Here is a 22427-nt window from a genome sequence, read left to right as displayed (position 1 = left end):
TTGTATACTTGTACATATTGACTATACTTACACAATATTGATTATACCTCAATAAAAATTAATATAATTTAATTTACCATATTAATAGCCTAAAAAAATGTAAAGTCATAAGATCATTTCAATAGATGTCCAAAAAGCATTGACCAATACCCAGTGTTCATTCATGATAAAAAAAACTCTCAATAAACTAGAAATAAAAGGGAAATTCCTTGACCTGATAAAGAGCATATATGAAAAGACCTAGAGTTAACATCTTGGAAAATATCTTGATGCTGGAAAAGATTGAGGTCAGGAGGAGAAGGGGGCAACAGAGGATGAGATGGTTGGATGGTATCATCAACTCAGTGGACATGAGTTTGAACAAACTCCAGGAGATAGTGAAGGACAGGGAAGCCTGGTGTGCTACAGTCCATGTGGTCACAAAGAGTCAGACATAACTGAGTGACTGAACAACAACAAGAGTTAACATCATACCCAAGAGTAAAAGACTAAGTGCTTTCCTTTTAAGATAAAGAACAAAAAAGTATGTCCATTGCTATCCTTCCATTCAAAGTTGGACTGGATGTTTTAACTGATATAATAATGAAATAAAAATAAATTAGAAATTAATACAGATTGGAAAGGAAAAAGTAAAACTGTTCTTACAGACTGTTTGACTGCATATGTAGAAAAGCTAATAGAATCTTCAAAAAAAATCTCTAAAATTTATTAATGAATTCAGCAAGGTTGCAAGATAAAAAGTCAATATACAAAATTATTTGATTGTATTTTATTTATTTATTTTAATTGGAGGCTAATTACTTTACAATATTGTAGTGGTTTTTGCCATACACTGACATGAATCAGCCATGGGTGTACATGTGTTCCCCATCCTGAGGCCCCCTCCCACCTCCCTCTGCATCCCATCCCTCAGGGTAATCCCAGTGCAGCAGCCCTGAGCACCCTGTCTCATGCATCGAACCTGGACTGTCAATCTGTTTCACATATGATAATATACATGTTTCAATGCTATTCTCTCATCATTATATACTACAACAAAAATCTGAAATAGACATTTAAAAAGTTTTACACTAGTATAAGAAATATAGAAATTAGAGATAAATTAGCAAAACATGACATGATCTATATGTTGACAAATACAAATGATGTCTGCAGTAATTAAAGAAGACTTGAAGAAATGGAAAGATCAGCAAATCATCAAATAGAAGACTTAACTGTTGCTTAGATGTCAATCCTTTCTAAAATGATCTATAGATTCAAAGCTGCTGCTGCTACTGCTGCTAAGTCGCTTCAGTCGTGTCCGACTCTGTGCGACCCCATGGACTGCAGCCCACCAGGCTCCTCCATCCATGGGACCTTCCAGGCAACAGTACTGGAGTGGGGTGCCATTGCCTTCTCCAAGATTCAAAGCAATCCCTATCAAAATCCTAGCAGACATTTTTGAGGAGAAACTGATGACCTGATTCTAAAATATAGATGAAAATTAAAAAAAAAAAAACAATTGAATAGTCAAATACAATCAATTCTTATTACTCACAATAGTTATGGTTTGTAAGTCTCTGTGAACACTGAACTAGTGGGTACTGGATTATGGTTCCTAGGGGAAATATAGGGTTAGCTTCCTGCAAGCCTCTGGCCACAATATTTCACAAATCAATACAGAACCTTTATTTAGGGGTGTTTCTGTTTAAAGACACCTTAGCGATTCCCTGGTGGCTCAGACAGTAAAGCATCTGCCTGCAATGCGGGAGACCCGGTTTGGATCCCTGGGTTGGGAAGATCCCTTGGAGAAGGAAATGGCAACCCACTCCAGTACTCTTGCCTAGAAAATTCCATGGATGGAGGAGCCTGGTGGGCTACAGTCCATGGGGTCACAAAGAGTCGAACACAACTGAGTGACTTCACGACACAACTTCGATCGAGTGTATGTTGTTGATTTATTAACATTGAACTTACAGCCGACAGCACTATCACTCACGCCTGAACGAAGCTCATCTCACATCTTTCCTCCCTGGGGCACATCGTGGCCTTCTTGCCTTAGGGACACCAGACAGCGCTTCAACACTACTCGTAGGGGCTGTTGTAACAGTGAACTCACCAACAGACAGCACAAAAATTCTAAAATTATGGCTTTAAACAGAGCACAAAAAAGATAATGGGGGAAGGGGTAGAGTCATGCAGCAAGCCAGGCTTTCTTCCTGCAAACTTATCATATGCAAAAGCTTAGGTGATTTGCATCATCTTCTGGCCCGGAGGCCTGTTAACATTTTAAGACCCTTTCTTCAGAAAACTTATTTTTCTCTAAAGATGATAAGTCAAGCGCCACCCTCCAAAAGCATTAGATAAAGTTGCATTCCTACAGAGCAAAGGTGTGGTGGGCTATAACAAGAAAAAGAATTAACTCAAGGGTCCCAGGTTACAAACATTAAAGCTACTACTTACACCAATTACATTAATCAATACACTGCCAGGGACACAGCAGGTAAGGGATATGGAGACTTAGCAGCAAACATTGGCCCAACAAGTGAAAAACCCTTCACCAATACAATTTCTAATCAATCTTTTAACTGCTCAAAGGAATCTGTATTTAGACAGTTTAGAACATTTCATGCCTCTCACAGTTGGGAGGCTCTGAACAATCACATGTGGCCAGAAGAACCTGAAGGGCAGGCTAGAGAACTTCCAAAGGAGTTTGTAGGTTGAAACACTGTCACACCCAGGAATTATTAACTGGAGCTGTAAGCTAACTCTTTTTTCAGAGAGAGGTAGTGGGGGACAGCCCGCCGTAAAGTCAGAGGTGTAGGTGAAGGCACAAAGCAGAAAGTAGGCAGACTCTGGTTTGGGGTGTAAATGCTCAAGAATTTCCAGGGGGACTCCTGAGGCTCGATCCCGCCTTTGCGTATGCCGAGCCTCCTTCCTCATGACCTTTGTCATGGGTGGAGCTCCTCACGCTGGCTCCCGGCAGTGATAGAATTCCAGTTGAGCTATTCCAGATCCTGAAAGATGATGCTGTGGAAAGTGCTGCACTCAATATGCAATATGCACTCAGTATGCAATATGCCGGCTCCCGGCAGAGAAGGCAGAGCACTGTTTGTTTGACTTTCACTAGGCAAGTGCAGCGGCTCAACAGTTTCACCACTCTGCACAGATCCACGAAGGACCACGAAAATGCTCAAGTATCGATTCTGGGTTCCCAGTAAATGTTATAAAGTAGGTAAATTGGCAAGTGTGGAATCTGCAAATAATGAGAATCAAGTAAAACTTTGAGAAAAATAAAGTTGGAGGGATCCAATTATCTTAAGACTGACTATAAAGCAGTTGTAATCAGAGCAGTGTGGTAGGCGTGTACAAGTGGACATCACTGGCACAGAATACAGTCCAGATATAGACCCACACATTTATGGTGGAATGACTTTTGACAGTTGCCAAGGAAATTCATTGGTAAAGAATAATGTCATCAACTCATGGTGTTACATCAATTGGATTGCCATGTGTAAAAAAATGGACCTTGACCCTTACCTCATACCATATACAAAAATTTATTTAAAACTGATTTTAAATGTTAATATAAAGGAGAACATATAAATGTCTATATTAAAATGTAGGGGAAAAATTGATGACCCTGGGTTTGGCAAGGATTTTTTAAATAGGGCACAGAACACAAAAGAGAAACTCAGTAAATTGAACATCATCAAAATTAAAATATTTGCTCTGCAAAATAAACTGCTACTAAACTGAAAAGGCAAATCACAGACTGAAATTAAATATATCCAACAAAGGATCTTAGAATTTATAAAGAATTCTTATAACTCTATAATAGGAAAATAAACAGCCCAGTCAAAATGGGCAAAAGATTTGAATAGACACTAAACCAAAGAAGATATATAAAGAAGAGATGCTCAAACTTATTAGTCACTAGGAAAATACAAATTAAAGCCAAAACAAGATGGCCCCACTCTACTTCCACTAGATTGAATACATTTTAAAGTATTGACCATGTCAAGTAATGGCAAAGTTGGAAACAGAATCATCATTTTTCCTGGTAGGAAGATAAAATGGTTCAACCACTTTGGAAAACAGATTAGAAGTTTCTTACAAAATTAAATATGTACTTACCATGATATCGAACCATTCCACTCTTAGGTATTTACTCAAAAGAAAGTAAAGTTTATGTTCAAACCAAGATTTGAGCACAAATGTCTACTTGTAATAAGCTAAAACTGGAAACTCAAATCAAATCAAAACAACTCAAATCATCGACAGGTGAACTGATAAAGAATTGTGAGATATGTATACAATGTAATACTACTGGGCAATGGAAAGAATGGACTACTGACACATGTTGGAGAAGGAAATGGCAACCCACTCCAGGATTCTTGCCTGGAAAATTCCATGGACAGAGGAACCTGGCAGGCTACAGTCCATGGGGTCGCCACAAAGAGTCAGACACGACTGATCGAATGAGCACAGCACACTGATACATGGAGCAGGCTGGATGAATGTCAAAATAGCCCTGTTGAATGAAAGAAACAAGACCAGAAAAAGAGTACATATTGTAGGATTCCATTTATATGAGATTTTAGAAAATGGTAACTAATCTGTGTGATACAGATCAGCAGATGAGTGGCTGCCTGGGACCAGGGGGAGGGATGGGGCAGGTGGAGGGGTTACCAATGGCAACTAGGAAACTGGGGATCTGGAGGTGATGGGTATGTTATCTTGATTATGGTGATATGTTGCTATGTCAAATTTATCAGATTGTATACATTAAATATGTGTAGTTTATGGTATAGTTTATATAGACACAAACATTCACACAGAACAACGTGGTTTTGGAAGGTAAGTGGTACTGAGACAGAAGGCTGCAAGAGAAGAGATCAGAGAGTCATGGAACAATCAGGGGTTGGGGATGAAGGGTTTTTCTAGCAAGTCAAAGAAGAGGAGAGAACTGCAGGGCTTGTGGTCTTTGGAGGATGCTAAGTAGAACAGACTGTTTGTTTCGAAGAGCATGTTTGGAGCATTAGTGGGGGATGAGAAAAGGAATTTAAGCTGGAACAAATTATGGGGTGATTTGATTTCTCAAGCTGACTTCCAGCTGCGGTCTTTGGTGGATAGAGGGGCTGAATACAGGGTGTCAGAGGGAAAACCATGTGTTAGTACATTGACCTTGGCAGTAATACATAATATAGTATTAGATTTAGGTAGAGAATGGGTGCAGAAATACCATCTACCTATCCCCTCACTCGTTCATTTATTCATTCAGTACTTACTCATTCCCCTCTATGGGCTAGACACTCTGGTGGGGTGTGGGAGAGAAATAAGTGTGTCTCTCATATGTTGGAGATCCAAGGAACACTCAGATCTTGGCTTCCCTGGTGCTCTGCACTTGCGGAGCAGAAGGTGGACGATGCAATCAGTTTACAATTCAAATCAGTTCAATCAATTCAGTGCTTATGTTTCTTATGCCCGTGGAATTAATTAGATCATAGCAATAATCCCCACCCAGGGGAAGAGTTTATGACCTAAGATGGGGAATGGTGGGTGAGGGGTGTTTGATAACTTCAGTTATCAGAGAGGAAACCTGGTTTTGCTGGGGAAAGCAAGAGCGAGTCTGGGCAAGAGCCCACACAAGTGGTTGGGTGCAGCTGGAGATGGGGGTTAGAGTTCAAGGAAAATGCCTGGCTGGATATGCTTGGGGTGGTCATTGGCCCTAAAAATGCATGGAATTTTGGAGGGAGAAAGGGAGTGTGGAAAGAGGAGGTCAGGGTCTCAGCTTTGGGGCAGCCCACAGAGTGCAGACCAAGTGCAAGAAGGAGCAGACTGCGCACGTGCACACAAGCAGGCGGCTTTGTGGGGGCAGGGGCTTGTTAGAAATGTAAATTTCCACACCTACTGAATCAGGGACTCTAGGCGTGTGGCCCAGGAGGATGTTTTAACAAGCCCTCCTGGGAGTTCTGATCTTAAACTCGAGTTTGAAAACCACTGATCCAGCTATTTTAAGCTGGATCACTCCCTGAGAGTTGGCTGCTCCATAGGGAGTTCATAATGAGAACGGGATGCTGTGATTGACAGCCGTTTAGAAATTGCAAAGCGCTCAACAAGACTAGGGCCTTATTTGTTCACGCTTATTTCTGATTTCGATCAACCCTATTCGGTCAGATACACTTATGTTTTCAGGCTTTGTTTTGGGGCTCCTCCTCTTTTTCCCCTCTCAAACGGAAACTAAAATCTCAGTTCGTGAATAGGATAACTGATTGAAAAAGCATGAAGCTTTGGGGGAGGAGAGATGCGAGCAAGGCACAGCTGGACTTTGCCTGAAAGGACAGGTTTGTTTTTGTGGGTGACATTGGCTTGCTTTTGTTTCTTCCAGCGTGGAAGCACAAAGCTGATGACTCACATTAACTGCTGAAAGTCTTTAAATTCAAACTGCAGCTGTCAAAATACGGTTAGGCTTTCAGAAGACATAATGAAAGAAGGGGGATAGTCCCTAAAAATGCAGGCTTGGGTTTCTCAGGCTTTTGCGGAGCCTTAGCTCCAAGTGAGCTTTTGGGTTGGAGCAGGCAGAGATCCCATTGTTTCCCAACGGAGAGAAATAGCAGCTCTAATAATACATTCCTCTTCTCTCTTCCTGTGATAAATAATTTCTGATTTCTCCATCTCAGGCTCAATAGCAGCATGTGTGTGTACTAAGTCACTTCACTCGTGTCCGACTCTGTGTGACCCATAGACCTAGACTGCCAGGCTCCTCTGTCCATGGGATTCTCCAGGCAAGAATACTGCAGTGGGTTGCCACGCCCTCCTCCAGGGGATCTTCCCAACCCAGAGATCGAACCCTTGTCTCTTACATCTCCTGCATTTGCAGGCAGGTTCTTTACCACGAAAGTGGAGCATGTCTTTAATGGTGTTCATTTTGCTTTAACTCTAAAGGAGAAATTAGACTGTCACTGGTATCAATAGCATGCCATGTGGCTTGTATACAATTCTGAAAAGTCAGTAAAAACCCTTTTATTTCATCTAGGATGATGTCAGCCGCAACTGCCACAGTCTTTGTCCCGTGCTTCTTTCTTGTCCAGGGTAACCAGATGAGAGTTTTCCAAGTTCTCCAGGCTGAGGCACTGTGCCAGGCTTTCAAGATCACACATGGAGGAAGGCCCTTAAATCTAGAATGCCTGTGAGCCTCAGGGGAAACACCAGTGATGGATGTGAGCACAGCCCTGGGGCTCTTAGTTATCAAATCCTCCCTGATTTATTTCATTGGGGAGACCGAGCAGATGTGGTTTACATCCCTCCTAAAACTCTCCAGGAAGAGGAGCAAGCAGATTTTGCTGACTGTCAGCCATGTACTAACACATGCCCTCTGGCAAGGCATTGTTTGAGTTGAGATCTTTTGCTGTAAAATTCAAAATTGCCTACTTTGCTGTATCAGATGAAGTCAGCCTAGAACTCACAAACCAAAACTTAGCCACAGATACACTAATGTTGTTTAAAGTGATATGAATCTAGTGTCCACGTGTGGGGGGTTTCATAGGCACCCAATAAAGTGATATTGTATTAGAATAGTGATGTAGGTAAAATCTGGTTGGGGTCACCTCTTCTCCATGCTTACCTAGGCCTGCTCTACTAAGACATTTGGCACTAGTGGTAAAGAACCCACCCACCAATGCAGGAGACGCAAGAAATGCAGGTTCAATCCCTGGATCGGGAAGATCCCCTAGCATAGGAAATGGCAACCTACTTCAGTATTCTTGCCTGGGAAATCTCATGGTCAGAGTAGCCCAGGGGCTGCAGTCCATGGAGCTGCAAAGAATTGGACACGACCAAGTACAAGAATAAGGGAAGCTTATCCCATGGATGGAAGAGCCTGGTAGGATGCAGTCCATGGGGTCGCTAAGAGTCGGATATGACTAGGCGACTTCACTTTCACTTTTCACTTTCATGCATTGGAGAAGGAAATGGCAACCCACTCCAGTGTTCTTGCCTGGAGAATCCCAGGGACTGGGGAGCCTGGTAGGCTACCGTCTATGGGGTCACACAGAGTCGGACACGACTGAAGTGACTTAGCATAGCATAGCATAGCATATTTGCTGAGTACCTACTATCTCTCAGATACTTTATCATCTATATTATCTCATTTAACCCTGCAATAAGATGTTTTCTCTACTTAATTATTTAACCTCTATGAAAATTCAGTCTCACAGAAATCACTTATGCGAAGTCACACAGGTCACCTCGCTGAAGCCAGGTCTGACTCCAAAGGCAATATTCTTTTCATCCTATCTGATCGCCTCCCTTGTACCTTATGTAAAGAAACATGGGACTTCCCTGGTGGTCCAGTGGCTAAGACTCTGCACTCCCAATGCAGGGGGCCCAGGTTTGATCCTGGTTGAGGGAACTAGATCCCTCATGTCACAATGAAAGATCTGGTGCAGTCAAATAAATATTTCTTTAAAAAAGAAGAAGAAACATAACTGCCCCTTATCTCCTCCTCCAAGATTCAGTCCTCCTGACCCTTGCTTTTTCATATTACCTGCCTCAGGTCCTGATATACAGTAATCTTTTCTGAGATGGCCTTCTGACCACACTGTGTGAAACAGAAGTTCCCTTCCTTCCACATTCCTATTGCTCTGTCCTGCTTTTGTTCCACAGTACTTCTAAGATCTAAGTAATATATGGTTTAAGCTGTTCATGTCATGTCTGGCCGCTGTCCATGGTATGCCAGTAAATGTTTAGCAACCAGATCTCCAGGGGGAAAATACCCAATTTGTAATGTTCACCAATCCCTGTGGTGTCAGTACTGCCACCATGGCTGATTTCACGCTACCCGCTTGGCCTTGCTGAACGCAGAGTTGGGAAGAGGTGGGCATGGTCCGTCAATGTGGATCAGTAGGAGCCAGCTTTCCACTCGAATATCAGCTCCATGGCGAGAGGGATCGACTGACTGTTTTAAAATCAAGGGATCAATTGTTTCGCTCACTGTTGTTTTCCCAGCAGTTTGAACAATTTGATGAATGATTGAATTCAGTCATTCAAATATATTTTTAAAAACTGACCACATGCCAAACACCATGCAAGTTGAGCTGGAGGGCTGAACAGAACAAGCACTGGCTTCCAATGGCAGGGGAAGTAGACATTAAATTATCAATTGCAAATCAAGTGTTACATTGTAACTGTGGTAAGGAAAACCATGATGGTGAACTTGATCTCGAACAGGGAGTGGTCAGATAAGAGCCCTCCATCCCCAAGTACTCCAGGCTGGCCGCCGCTGCTGCTGCTAAGTCGCTTCAGTCGTGTCCGACTCTGTGCGACCCCAGAGATGGCAGCCCACCAGGCTCCCCCGTCCCTGGGATTCTCCAGGCAAGAACACTGGAGTGGGTTGCCTTTTCTTTCTCCAATGCGTGAAAGTGAAGTCGCTCAGTCGTGTCCGACTCTTAGCGACCCCATGGACTGCAGCCTACCAGGCTCCTCCGTCCATGGGATTTTCCAGGCAAGAGTACTGGAGTGGGGTGCCCAGGCTGGCTACTTACTGTCAAGTCAGTTCAACACACGTCCACTAAGCACCTGCTGTGTGAAGCATGTGGTATCAGGGGTACCCTGAGAACCACCAAGACTTACCCTGTGCCCCTCAGAGCTTACAGCCTGGGTAAGAATGATGAGTGAGGAATGCCTGACAACCCTGTGTTTCAGGTCCATTCACCCATTCCCAAGCACTTGATGAGCCCCTGTCATGTGCCAGGCAGTGTGGTAGGTACCAGGTATGCGAGAGACAGCAAGACAGCTGGTTCCTTAGCTGTTGTGAGGATTCCAGTGTCTGCAGCTGGAGACTGGCTCCCTGATGTCACTGTCCTCTGCTGGGAGAGGAATATCTCTTGCTGGGGACGAGAAGAGGTACAGAGACTTGGGAAGAGTTTTGTTCCCGTCTCACTCATCTTCCCAGGACCCAGGACCCCATATCTAGTGGAGGAGATATTGTAGGACTCTAGGACATCCCCTTTGGGAGGCAAGGGGGTTGGGACTCTGTCACTGTTCTTTCAGCAGATGAACACTTATGGGGCACCAACTCCACGCGCTAGGACACTGGGGAATCAAACTGAGTCACACCAGCTCACCTTCCCGTGGGGCCGTCAGACTAGTGATCAGGTCCTTCTAATACTGTGGGATAAATACTGTGACTAAGTTTTGGTTTGTGAGTTCAAAGTGCCTACTGTGGGATAATACTGAGGGATAAATGCATGAGTGCTCTAGTGGAGCCATGTGTAGAGAGCTCGAGGAGCCCAGAGGAAGAAAACCTGAAGCCCCGCCAACCTGGAGAAGGCTTCCTGGAGTAGATGACTTCAGATTGAAGTCAGTAGTCATGAGTGGGAGTCATGGGGTAGAGAAGGCTTGAAAGGGTAATGGGAGCTCTGAATTTAGTGCTCTCCACACCCCGCCCCCCCACCACAGTTTTATCATCTTTCACTGAAATCCAGACTGTGAGAAAAAGAAGTGCTGTTTTTCTAAAGAATAAAGAATCATCCAAAAACATCTGTATTTGTTTCCAATGAAAGCAACCACTGCCAGAAAAACAACAAAGTTGTTTTGTCAGAACCTAGTCTGTATTTATTTCTTTGTCTTTGTTTAATTAAATTAATCCCTCAATGGTTTCCTTTGGGACAGTACAGATCACTAGTGGCCATAAATCCCCAACGTTCTAAAAACAGTATGAAAGGCCCGAGGCCAGCTGGCAGGCCTGCTGTTTGTGGGATGTTCTTCTGGAATGCAAGCCGTGATCCTCCTGTTCCTACCACACTCTACGCCCTCACGTAGTGTCCAGGGTCTTTCAGACACTTGGAGAGAGGTCCAAGGACAGCAAAAGAAAAAAAAAATCGAGATTTGTCTAAAAGAAGAATCTGAGCCTGGAGACAGTTGACAAAGGCTGGCTCTTGTGTCTTTCCCTGGATGAATATGAGGACTTTTTACCTGGGAGTTTCAATGACTCTCAACCTGGCTGCACACTGGGGTTATCTGGGAGTTTCAGGAACACTGCTGCCTGCACCCTGGCCCCCGCTGCCTGACTCAAGGCAGTGAGCTGGGCGTATCTTCTGAAGGCCCCTAGATAGTTCTGGTGGGCCGTCGAGGGGGTGCACTGCTGCCCTGACGGATGGGACCCTGCAGGGCTTCAGGGCTGTCCCGTCCTGGAAGGAAGGAGCACCTCCATGACCTCTCTGCCTACCCTGTGGGGGGGAAATCTTGGGGGGAAAATGGTTATTGCTTCAAGATCTTGGTTCACTGCTTTCATCCACATTTTTCAACCTATTTCAATTGGGATTGGGAATTGGCCACAGGCTTGGGACTTGGGGGTTGGTTGTTCCAGTGTCCTGGGGTGTCATTGCCCAGCCATCAGGAGTTCATGCAGGGACGCTCCCCTCCTGATTAGGGAGCCTGGCAAGGGAGACACATTATTCATTTACCCAAACACTAAATCCTTTCAATTTCGCAGAGCTAAAGTAAACTGTGATGCCACCAAAGTTACTCTTCCACAGCACAAGTCAGGTGAAGCGGCCCTTGATTTTTTTTTTTTTCATTATTATAGAAACTCTTGGTATAAACTCTTGTTAGAAAATTCAAAAACAGATAATTATTGCTTCAAGATCTTGGTTCACTGCTTTCATACAATCTACATTTTTCAACCTATTTCAAATGGGAATGGGAACTGGGTGCAGAGGGATAGATGTAGTTCAGGCTACTACGTCTGTGTGCTAAGCTGCTTCAGTCGTGTCTGACTCTTTGTGACCCTGTGAACCATACCCCATCAGGCTCCTCTGTCCATGGGATTTTCCAGGCAAGAATACTGGAGTGGGTTGCCATTTCCTTCTCCAGGGATCTTCCCGACCCAGGGATCAAACCTGGGTCTCTTTTATCTTCTGCACTGGCAGGGTTCATTGCTTTTAAAATGCTTCTTTCAAAGAGGTTCTTTTGTAACACTGATTTTTTTCATTATTATAAAAGCTCTTGGTATAAACTCTTGTTAAAAAATTCAAAAACAGGTAATTACAAATAACAGAAAAAAATGAAACTCTCACCCCTCCTTGGTAACCACTGTTAGGCAGGGTTCCTGCCGGACACAGAGAGGAGGCAAAGCAACTGTGGGGGCTGAGCAGCGGGACCCAGGTGGAGAAGTTCCCACCCCCACCTTCAGAGATGGGCTTGGGACTTGGGGGTTGGTTGTTCCAGTGTACTGGGGTGTCATTGTCCATCATCAGGAGTTTGTGCAGGGACGCTCCCCTCCTGATTAGGGAGACTGGCAAGGGAGACACAGTATATACATCAGTACATAAATGCCTTTGTAATTAACATGGTGATACATGCCAGGAAGGGCTTCCCAGGTGGTTCAGTGATGAAGAAGCCACCTGCCGATGCAGGAGCCGTGGGTTCCAACCCTGGGTCGGGAAGATCCCCTGGAGTAGGAAATAGCATCCCACTCCAATATTCTTGCCTGGAAAATTCCATGGACAGAGGAACTTGGCGGGCTTCAGTCCATGGGGTCACAAAGAGCCGGACACAACTGAATGACTGAGCACGCACACATGCACGCACACACACGCCAGGAGGGAAAAGTCAGAGGTGCACAGACATGCACTGACAGCCGGTGGGTGTGGCCAGACAGATAGTGGAAGGTCCTCATGTCAAGAAGTTGATTTTCCCATCCGCACACACGCAAACCAAAGCTACTTTGGCATGGAAGTCAGAAAACTACCACTTTGTTCCCAAAGAAGTGGCTTTCATTTATCCGTACACTAAATCCTTTCCATTTCCCAGAGCTAAAATAGACTGTGATGCCACCAAAGTTACTCTTCCACAGCGCAAGTCAGGGAAATGGCCCATCTCCCTTTCTGAGATGTTCACCCTCAGTGGTCCCCCGATGAGCAGGGTTGAGACCAGGCAGCCTGCTCCCAGGCCCTCTGCCATCCCGTGTCAGCTGTCCTTCCGACGCCCCCCTCCTGCTGCTTCCCTTGGAATTCCCAGAACAGGGGGTCAGCTCCCCTGTCTGTCCACTTTTCCCTCCACTCCTGCACCTTTACTGTCTCCTCAGCTCCGGGTGGATCCTCTTCCTTTTCTCCGTGTCTCTTGCTTGCCTGCCAGCCTCTTCTGACTGATCCAGCTTGGGCTGGCTGTAATGCATCCCCGTTCTGAACTGCCACTGTATTGGCAGCACCTCTCTTGTGGATTTCTAGCATGTTCTGTTTTGTATTTTAGTTATTTAGGGTGCATCTGGCAACCCACTCCAGTGTTCTTGCCTGGAGAATCCCAGGGACGGGGGAGCCTGGTGGGCTGCCGTCTCTGGGGTCGCACAGAGTCGGACACTTCTGAAGGGACTTAGCAGCAGCAGCAGCAGCAGCAGGGTGCATCTGATAGCTACTCTGGCTCTCCCAAGCCTCAAACGGGGCTAGTTTGAGGCTTTTTGAACGCGTGAACATGAACGCCTTTTGCATTCACTGTTCTTTCAGTCAGAAACACTCACACATATATATATGGTGGTGGTGGTTGTTTAGTCACTAAGTTGCGTCTGACTCTTGCAACCCCATGGATTGTAGTCCACCAGGCTCCTCTGTCCGTGGGATTTCCCAGGCAAGAATACTGGAATAGGTTCCCAATTCCTTCTCCAAGGGATCTTCCTGACCCAGGGATTGAACTGGTGTCTCCTGCAATCCAGGCAGTCTCCTTCATTGCAAGCAGATTCTTTATTGCTGAGCCACAAGGGAAGCCTATATATATATATACACACATATACACACACAGTAGTTTAGTTTTAGGTATGCAGTATAGCAATTCAGTGTTTTACATTTCCACTGTGTATTTTATGAAACAATCACCACAATAAATCCAGTTACGATTTGTCACCATACTAAGCTGTTACAATATTGCCTATTATATTCCCTATGTGTACATTACATCCCAGTGGCTTATTTATTTTATAGCTGGAAATGTGTACCTCTTAATCCCCTTCACTGATCCATATCCCCAACCTGTACCTTCTGGCAACCACCAGTTTGTTCTCTGTATCCATGAATCTGTTTCTGTTTTGTTATGTTACTTCACTTGTTTTCTAGATCCCACATATGAATGAGATCATACAGTATTTGTCTTTCTCTGTCTGATTTATTTCACTTAGCCTAATACCCTCAGGGTTCATCCATGTTGTTATAAATGGCAAAATTCCATTCTTTTCTATGGCCGAGTAACATTTCATTGACTATACGTAGCACGTCTTTATCCATTCATCTGTTGATGGGCACTTAGGTTGCTGCCGTATCTTGGCTATTGTAAATAATGTTGCAATGAACACAGGGGTGCATGTATCTTTTTGAATTAGTGTTTTTGTTTTCTTTGGATAAATTCCACTTCTGGGTTTTATCAGAAATGCTCTTCCTAGAACCTCACCTTCCTAACCCTTAGAATACAAGCTGCGTGATGGCAGGAGCCCCTTTGTTGGTTCACACTACATCCCCCGTGCCTGGGACAGAGTAGGTGCTTTGTTGATTCAATAAATCAAAAGTATCTGATGATTCCGGTTTTTCTTGTATCTCTGGCTTAGGCTTGTAACTAACTGTAAATTTTGTCATTCTTCAATTATTTACTATGATTTTTGCATGAGCTGAAGTTTCTTCGATTATTGTTATTTTCCCTATATCTGGATCCATGGGAAATATCAATTGGAGTTCCCAATTGGAAATATAAGATAGAAATAAGATAGGTAAAGAGAGGAATTTGCGTCTATAATTTTTTCATCTACTTCATTGATATAGGAGTGAAAATAATTCTTTTAGCATTTTAAAACCAGAATCCTTCTTTGTGGAATTTTAGACCTAAATGTTTTTTAATCTTATGATGTAGCTTCCATTTAAAAAAAAATTAATGCATTTGATAGAGGTGCTAAATATGTCAGCTTTTATCTTTTTATCAATTTGATATTTTACATTTATCAAAAAGTGTAATAAACTATAAAACTCAAAGACCTAGGAGGTTACATTAAAGTGTAGTCATTGTATTCAGGGATAAATCAAACTTTCTAGTGAATTAAGTTTTTACCATAGCTGTCACAGTGATAACTTTTAACCAGAGGAAGAAAAATTTTTTAATGTATTCAATCGCTTTAATGCTCTCTGATTTTCTTGAACTTTAATGGTAAAGTCACTGAAAGAACTAGTTATGAAACCAAGTCGTTATCCTTGCCGAGAAATACTGTCATAACGTCAGCCAATTTCTTCAAAGGGGAGACTGAGTCGATGAAGGATTAAAAATGCCTTTAAGCTTTTCATCCTCTGATATATTCTTAGTTCTGTGGCAGTAAATGCTCTACTGTGAGTGTATTCTTACACTGCATTGGAATAAAGAGCCAGAGCTCAGCACTTTGTGGGCACATAATAAATATTTGACTGGAATAGCGTTGTTAATCACCATAGAAGAGCCTGGTGGGCTACAATCCTGTGGGGTCACCAAGAGTCAGATGTGACTGCATGACTTTCTCTTCACTTCACTTCAGACCATACATTGATTTCTCCCTATCTTTGTTGCTCAGTCGTGTCCGACTCTTTGCGACCCCATGGACTGTAGCCTATCAGGCTCCTCCGTCCATGGGATTTTCCAGGCAAGAGTGCTGGAGTGGATCGCCATTTCCTTCTCCAGGGGATCTTCCCGACCCAGGAATCGAACCCAGGTCTCCCGCATTGCAGGCAGACGTTTTACCATCTGAGCTACCAGGGAAGCCCCCTATCTTTGTTATCTCTACCTAAATTCTTCTGGCTTCCCATTTTCCTCCTTTATTACTGGGGTGCATAAATAGAACACAAAAAGGATTTTCAAACATCCTTCTGATAGAGAAATGGAATGGGAGAAAGTATGTCCAAAGAGACCAATACAGACTTGAAAATAAGGGGCTCTTCCGGACCTGCCGTGTTTTTGGTGGGGCAGCAGGTCTTTTCACCGTGCTCTTTCCCAGCTTCTGCAAAATGTCAAAGACAGCGCCAAATGGTCTTGTTGAGACTATGTACGTAGGTGTGTACATTGGTGAGACTGATTACAAAGCCTTTAGGTTCTCAGAGAATACGGATGGTACTTGATTCGGACAAGCACAAAGGCCTGCTCATGATAACTTCAATCCTCAAGAACCGTCCATCACTCTCCTTGACATGAGAAAAATACATATTGATGTTAATTTTAAATTTTCTAATGCATTTAATAGAGAAGAAAAATTCCAACTTTGAAAAATATGCTTTTATGTATACATAAGTGGCTGTGTGTGCTCAGTCACATCTGTCTCTCTGTGACCCCATGGACGATAGCCCGCCAGGCTCCTCTAGCCATGGGATTTTCCAGGGAAGAATACTGGAGTGGTTCCTACTCCATTTCCTACTCCAGGGGATTTTCCCAAGCCAGGGATCGAACCCCCGTCTCTTGCATCTGCTGCCTTGGCAGCCGGATTCTTTACCACTACACCACCTAGGAAGCCCTTACATACATAGAAACTCACCCAACTATTAACAGAGGTAGTCTCTGGATGGTAGGACTGCAGGTGGGGAGATTACAGTTGAATTTTCTTTTCTATTTTTTTTCTGTTTTCCAAAATTTCCAAAATGTTCCAAAATTTCTTATATCGCTTTCAGTCAAGAGTTATTTTGCCAAGTGCTGTAGAGTCGCTCATTGACGGCCCTGTGCCAAGAGTCACCTCCTTCTGAGCCAAGTTCTAATGATGCCGCTTTGCCCCAGTCCAGGACCTGTGTGCAGCAGACGACCACGGCTGTGAGCAGCTCTGCGTGAACCTGCTGGGCTCCTTCGTCTGCCAGTGCTACAGTGGCTACGCCCTGGCCGCGGACGGAAAACGGTGTGAGCGTGAGTGTCCCATCCAGCCTTGCCTGATGGGGAAACACCAGGAGGGAAGCGAGAGGGGAGTCCACGTAGCCAGTTGCTCTCCTTTGAGTTTCAACCAAGTGCTCCCAGTTCTCTGTCCTAGTTGTTAGTCACCATTTGAATTTTAAAGACTTCGTTTGTGGCTGAGCTTAGCATTTTCCCAGTCTGGGTCCTCAGCAAGAAGCGTATTTATGATAATCTATGTTAATAGATCAATCCATTACTGCTTCCCTTGGCAAGGACTGGGCGGATTTGCATTCAGTTTGGAGCGGGTGTCTGGGCTGGTCTGCCTTCAGTAGAGCTCAGGTATTATACGCCAGGTCAGGTGGTGATGGGTGATGTTGCTGAGTGGCACCTCAAAAAGGTGGGCAGCCTTTCTTCTAAGCGTGGATCTGCAGTTCAGAGACGGTCCTGGGGACCGCCAGCTGTGAGAGGCCAGCTGTGGGTAGTGGTAGTGTTAGTGTTAGTCGCTCAGTCGTGTCCGACTCTTTGCGATCCCACGGACTATAGCCCACCAGGCTCCTCTGTCCATGGGGTTCTTCAGGCAAGAACACTCTTGTAGATTGCCATGCCTTTCTCCAGAGGATCTTCCTGACCCAGGGATTGAACCCAGGCCTTCTGCGTTGCAGGCAGATTCTTTACCATTTGAGGTATAGGGAAGACCAGAAAACAAACAGCAGCCTCCAACACTGGCCCCAGCTAAGAAGTCTCAAGCACAATACTTGGAACCACAGGCACCGCTTGCAGTCAGCTGAGTGGCTTCCCACTCAGGCAACTCCATATTTCAGGGGCCGTGAGAAGTGGGGTGGCATCTCATTTCTTCCGTGATGGGTAATGGTTTTCCTCGGCACCTATAGGGCAGACCAGTGAATCCCTAATATGCGTGTGGCACCTCCCAGCTTGTCTGCAAAGCCCTTTAAACTTGCACAGACTCATTCGTCTTTCCACCAGCGAACAGTGCCTGGCATAGTAGGTGTTCAACAAGCTGAGTAGGGTACTTATGAGGCAGACAGTCCGTAAGGAAAGGAAGGAAAAGGACTTGATTGGCATCAGAACTGGAGCCTTCCTTTTCTAAGTCTAAATCCTCCATTTCTTGTTCCCTATTCCGTTGTTTTCAGAGGACCTGTTCTGTCTTGCTTCCCACAACAGGAAATGATGATTTGTTTTTGCACATAGAACTTGCGCTTTCCAGCACACTGTGATTCTTAGCTGGGAATGTGGAAGGGAAAAGCAACAAAACAAAAGCATAGGTGGGAAAAAAAAGTATAGGTGGTGGCCTATTCTTTGCAGGTGATGATGAGAATAAAATGGATTTGTTTGCTTGTTTTTACACACTGATGGAGATGAAAACCACCCTCATCAGAAGTCCATAGTGGAATTGGTCTCCTAAGCCTTAGAGTTGTTTTATCCCCCTTATTCTGTCTGTGGTGACCATGAAAGGTAGCAGGGTACCACATCCATTAACACTGCAAAACAAGAAGTCAATCTGGAAACACCACCCCCCGCCTTTTTTTTCACTACATTAATTTTTATTATGCAAGTACCTATTTTCATTGAGGAAGTTAGACAAAAAAATCACTATTATCAGATCAGATCAGTCGCTCAGTCGTGTCCGACTGTTTGCAACCCCATGAATCAAAGCACGCCAGGCCTCCCTGTCCATCACCAACTCCCAGAGTTCACTGAGACGTCCATTGAGTCAGTGATGCCATCCAGCCATCTCATCCTCTGTCGTCCCCTTCTCCTCTTGCCCCAACCCCTCCCAGCATCAGAGTCTTTTCCAATGAGTCAACTCTTCCCATGAGGTGGCCAAAGTACTGGAGTTTCAGCTTTAGCATCATTCCTTCCAAAGAAATCCCAGGGCTGATCTCCTTCAGAATGGACTGGTTGGATCTCCTTGCAGTCCAAGGGACTCTCAAGAGTCTTCTCCAACACTACAGTTCAAAAGCATCAATTCTTCGGCACTCAGCCTTCTTCACAGTCCAACTCTCACATCCATACACGACCACAGGAAAAACCAGAGCCTTCACTAGATGGACCTTTGTTGGCAAAGTAATGTCTCTGCTTTTGAATATGCTATCTAGGTTGGTCATAACTTTCTTTCCAAGGAGTAAGCGTCTTTTAATTTCATGGCTGCAGTCACCATCTGTAGTGATTTTGGAGCCCAGAAAAATAAAGTCTGACACTGTTTCCACTGTTTCCCCATCTATTTCCCATGAAGTGATGGGACCGGATGCCATGATCTTAGTTGTTGAGCTTTAAGCCAACTTTTTCACTCTCCACTTTCACCTTCATCAAGAGGCTTTTTAGTTCCTCTTCACTTTCTGCCATAAGGGTGGTGTCATCTGCATATCTGAGGTTATTGATATTTTTCCCAGCAATCTTGATTCCAGCTTGTGCTTCTTCCAGTCCAGCGTTTCTCATGATGTACTCTGCATATAAGTTAAATAAACAGGGTGACAATATACAGCCTTGACGAACTCCTTTTCCTAGTTGGAACCAGTCTGTTGTTCCATATCCAGTTCTAACTGCTGCTTCCTGACCTGCATACAAATTTCTCAAGAGGCAGATCAGGTGGTCTGGTATTCCCATCTCTTTCAGAATTTTCCACAGTTTATTGTGATCCACACAGTCAAAGGCTTTGGCATAGTCAATAAAGCAGAAATAGATGTTTTTCTGGAACTCTCTTGCTTTTTCCATGATCCAGCAGATGTTGGCAATTTGATCTCTGGTTCCTCTGCCTTTTCTACAACCAGCTTGAACATCAGGAAGTTCACGGTTCACATATTGCTGAAGCCTGGCTTGGAGAATTTTAAGCATTACTTTACTAGTGTGTGAGATGAGTGCAATTGTGTGGTAGTTTGAGCATTCTTTGGCATTGCCTTTCTTTGGGATTGGAATGAAAACAGACCTTTTCCAGTCCTGTGGCCATTGCTGAGTTTTCCAAATTTGCTGGCATATTGAGTGCAGCACTTTCACAGCATCATCTTTCAGGATTTGGAATAGCTCAACTGGAATTCTATCACCTCCACTAGCTTTGTTCATAGTGATGCTTTCTAAGGCCCACTTGACTTCACATTCCAGATGTCAGCTCTAGGTCAGTGATCACACCATCATGATTATCTGGGTCATGAAGGTCTTTTTTGTACAGTTCTTCTGTGTATTCTTGCCATCTCTTCTTAATATCTTCTGCTTCTGTTAGGTCCATACCATTTCTGTCCTTTATCAAGACCATCTTTGCATGAAATATTCCTTTGGTATCTCTGATTTTCTTGAAGAGATCTCCAGTCTTTCCCATTCTGTTGTTTTCCTCTATTTCTTTGCATTGATCGCTGAAGAAGGCTTTCTTATCTCTTCTTGCTATTCTTTGGAACTCTGCATTCAGATGCTTATATCTTTCCTTTTCTCCTTTGCTTTTTGTTTGTCTTATTTTCACAGCTATGTGTAAGGCCTCCTCAGACAGCCATTTTGCTTTTTTGCATGTCTTTTCCATGGGATGGTCTTGATCCCTGTCTCCTGTACAATGTCACGAACCTCATTCCATAGCTCATCAGGCACTCTATCTATCAGATCTAGGCCCTTAAATCTATTTCTCACTTCCACTGTATAATCATAAGGGATTTGATTTAGGTCATACCTGAATGGTCTAGTGGTTTCCCCTACTTTCTTCAATTTAAGTCTGAATTTGGTTATCAGGAGTTCATGATCTGAGCCACAGTCAGCTCCTGGTCTTGTTTTTGTTGACTGTATAGAGCTTCTCCATCTTTGGCTGCAAAGAATATAATCAGTCTGATTTCAGTGTTGACCATGTGGTGATGTCCATGTATAGAGCCTTCTCTTGTGTTGTTGGAAGAGGGTGTTTGTTATGACCAGTGCATTTTCTTGGCAAAACTCTATTAGTCTTTGCCCTGCTTCATTCCATATTCCAAGGCCAAATTTGCCTGTTACTCCAGGTGTTTCTTGACTTCCTACTTTTGCATTCCAGTCCCCTATAATGAAAAGGACATCTTTTTTGGGTGTTAGTTCTAAAAGGTCTTGTAGGTCTTCATAGAATGCTTGTTGTATTTTCTGCTGCTGCTGCTGCTGCTAAGTCACTTCAGTCGTGTCCGACTCTGTGCGACCCCACAGATGGCAGCCCACCAGGCTCCCCTGTCCCTGGGATTCTCTAAGCAAGAACAGTGGAGTGGGTTGCCATTTCCTTCTCTAATGCATGAAAGTGAAAAGTGAAAGTGAAGTCACTCAGTCGTGTCCGACTCTTAGCGACCCCACGGACTGTAGCCCACCAGGCTCCTCCATCCATGGGATTTTCCAGGCAGGAGTACTGGAGTGGGGTGCCTAGACTCACAGAAATATCTACTTCTAGACATTTTGTTAATGCTTAACAAAATGAGGTCATATGCTCTATCTTGTTTCACATACTTTTCCTTGTGTGGTTAGTCACTTAGTTATGTCTGACTCTTTGCAACCATGGACTGTAGCCCACCATGCTCTTCTTTCTGTGGGAATCTCCAGGCAAGAATACTGGGGTGGGTTGCCATTTTGTCCTCCAGGGGATCTTCCCGACCCAGGGATTGAGCCCAGGTCTTCTGCATGGCAGGCGGATTCTTTACCCACTGAGCCATCGGGGAAGTCCGATTTTTCCCTTACCAGTTGTTAAATGGGTAGAAACTTTGGGTGCTGTTGGGTCAGAAGGAAATTCCACTGTTGGAAATAAGGCCAGGGGATGAGCTTCAGGAAACAAGGCCAGGGTGTCTGGGAACTTAGGGTGAGGGAAGGAGCAGGGCAGGCCCAGAGCTTGTGTGCGTGACAAGGGTCAGGGGCAGTTGGAGCCAGGGCTGGGGCAGGGGACCTGCTGTGGCCCTTGAGAAACTGGAAGGCAGTGAGAAGCCCAGTTCTTTGGATGTTGCCAAATAATTGTCTAAGGGTCCTCTGTAGTGGAGAGCCTTTGAGTCTCTAAGGCTTTTGCTGAGACTTCTGGAGTGTGACATTTACTGAAGAGCGGCAAGCATGAGAGGGAAGCTGTGGTTGCCTGGGAGCTGTCGTCGGCTGTTTGTTAGAACGTGCTTTGCTCTCGCTGCCGCCGTCAGCATGAAAGAATGTCCGCCTTCCTCGGAGCCGGGGTCAAGCCGAAGACGGGGAGAACGGGAGAGACTATACGTGACCCTGGCCTCATCCATCAGATGTTATCCTCATCCTCGTCAACCGAATATTTGACCCGTTAGAAGCTGAGTGTGTGATGACTGAGTGCCATGGACCTCTGTCACCAGTTACTTTGGTTAGGAGACTGAACACAATGCCAAAGTGTCAACTGCTGCTCCGTGAGGCTGTGCTGAGTACAGAGCAAATGATGGAGATATTAATAACAGAGGCTCCAGGAGGTCAGGGAGGAGGGAATCCTCATGGCCAGCGTGGGGAAGATCTGGGTGCGGAAGGAAGGATAGCGACTGACAGATGTCCAAGGCGAGGGGAGACATGAAGGGCAGCGATCATGTAGAGGAGGCTGTGCTCTCGAGGCTTGAGGACTGAGACCATGTGTGTGTGGG

The 22427-nt window shown here is 44.5% G+C and overlaps 1 protein-coding gene across 1 annotated transcript in view; it reads left to right on the top strand.

The window, feature by feature from the left end:
* Nucleotides 1–22427, top strand: part of MATN2 (matrilin 2) — a 164618-nt gene that overhangs the window by 67651 nt on the left and 74540 nt on the right. Inside the window, exon 5 of the mRNA XM_010863562.1 lies at nucleotides 16744–16866. Coding sequence (XP_010861864.1) covers nucleotides 16744–16866 — 123 coding nt within the window. The remainder of the gene's footprint in view (nucleotides 1–16743; nucleotides 16867–22427) is intronic.

This window comes from Bison bison, unplaced genomic scaffold (assembly GCF_000754665.1).
Source record: "Bison bison bison isolate TAMUID 2011002044 unplaced genomic scaffold, Bison_UMD1.0 scf7180017864491, whole genome shotgun sequence".
Classification (NCBI taxonomy): domain Eukaryota; kingdom Metazoa; phylum Chordata; class Mammalia; order Artiodactyla; family Bovidae; genus Bison; species Bison bison.
This window is presented reverse-complemented; position numbering and strand designations above follow the sequence as displayed.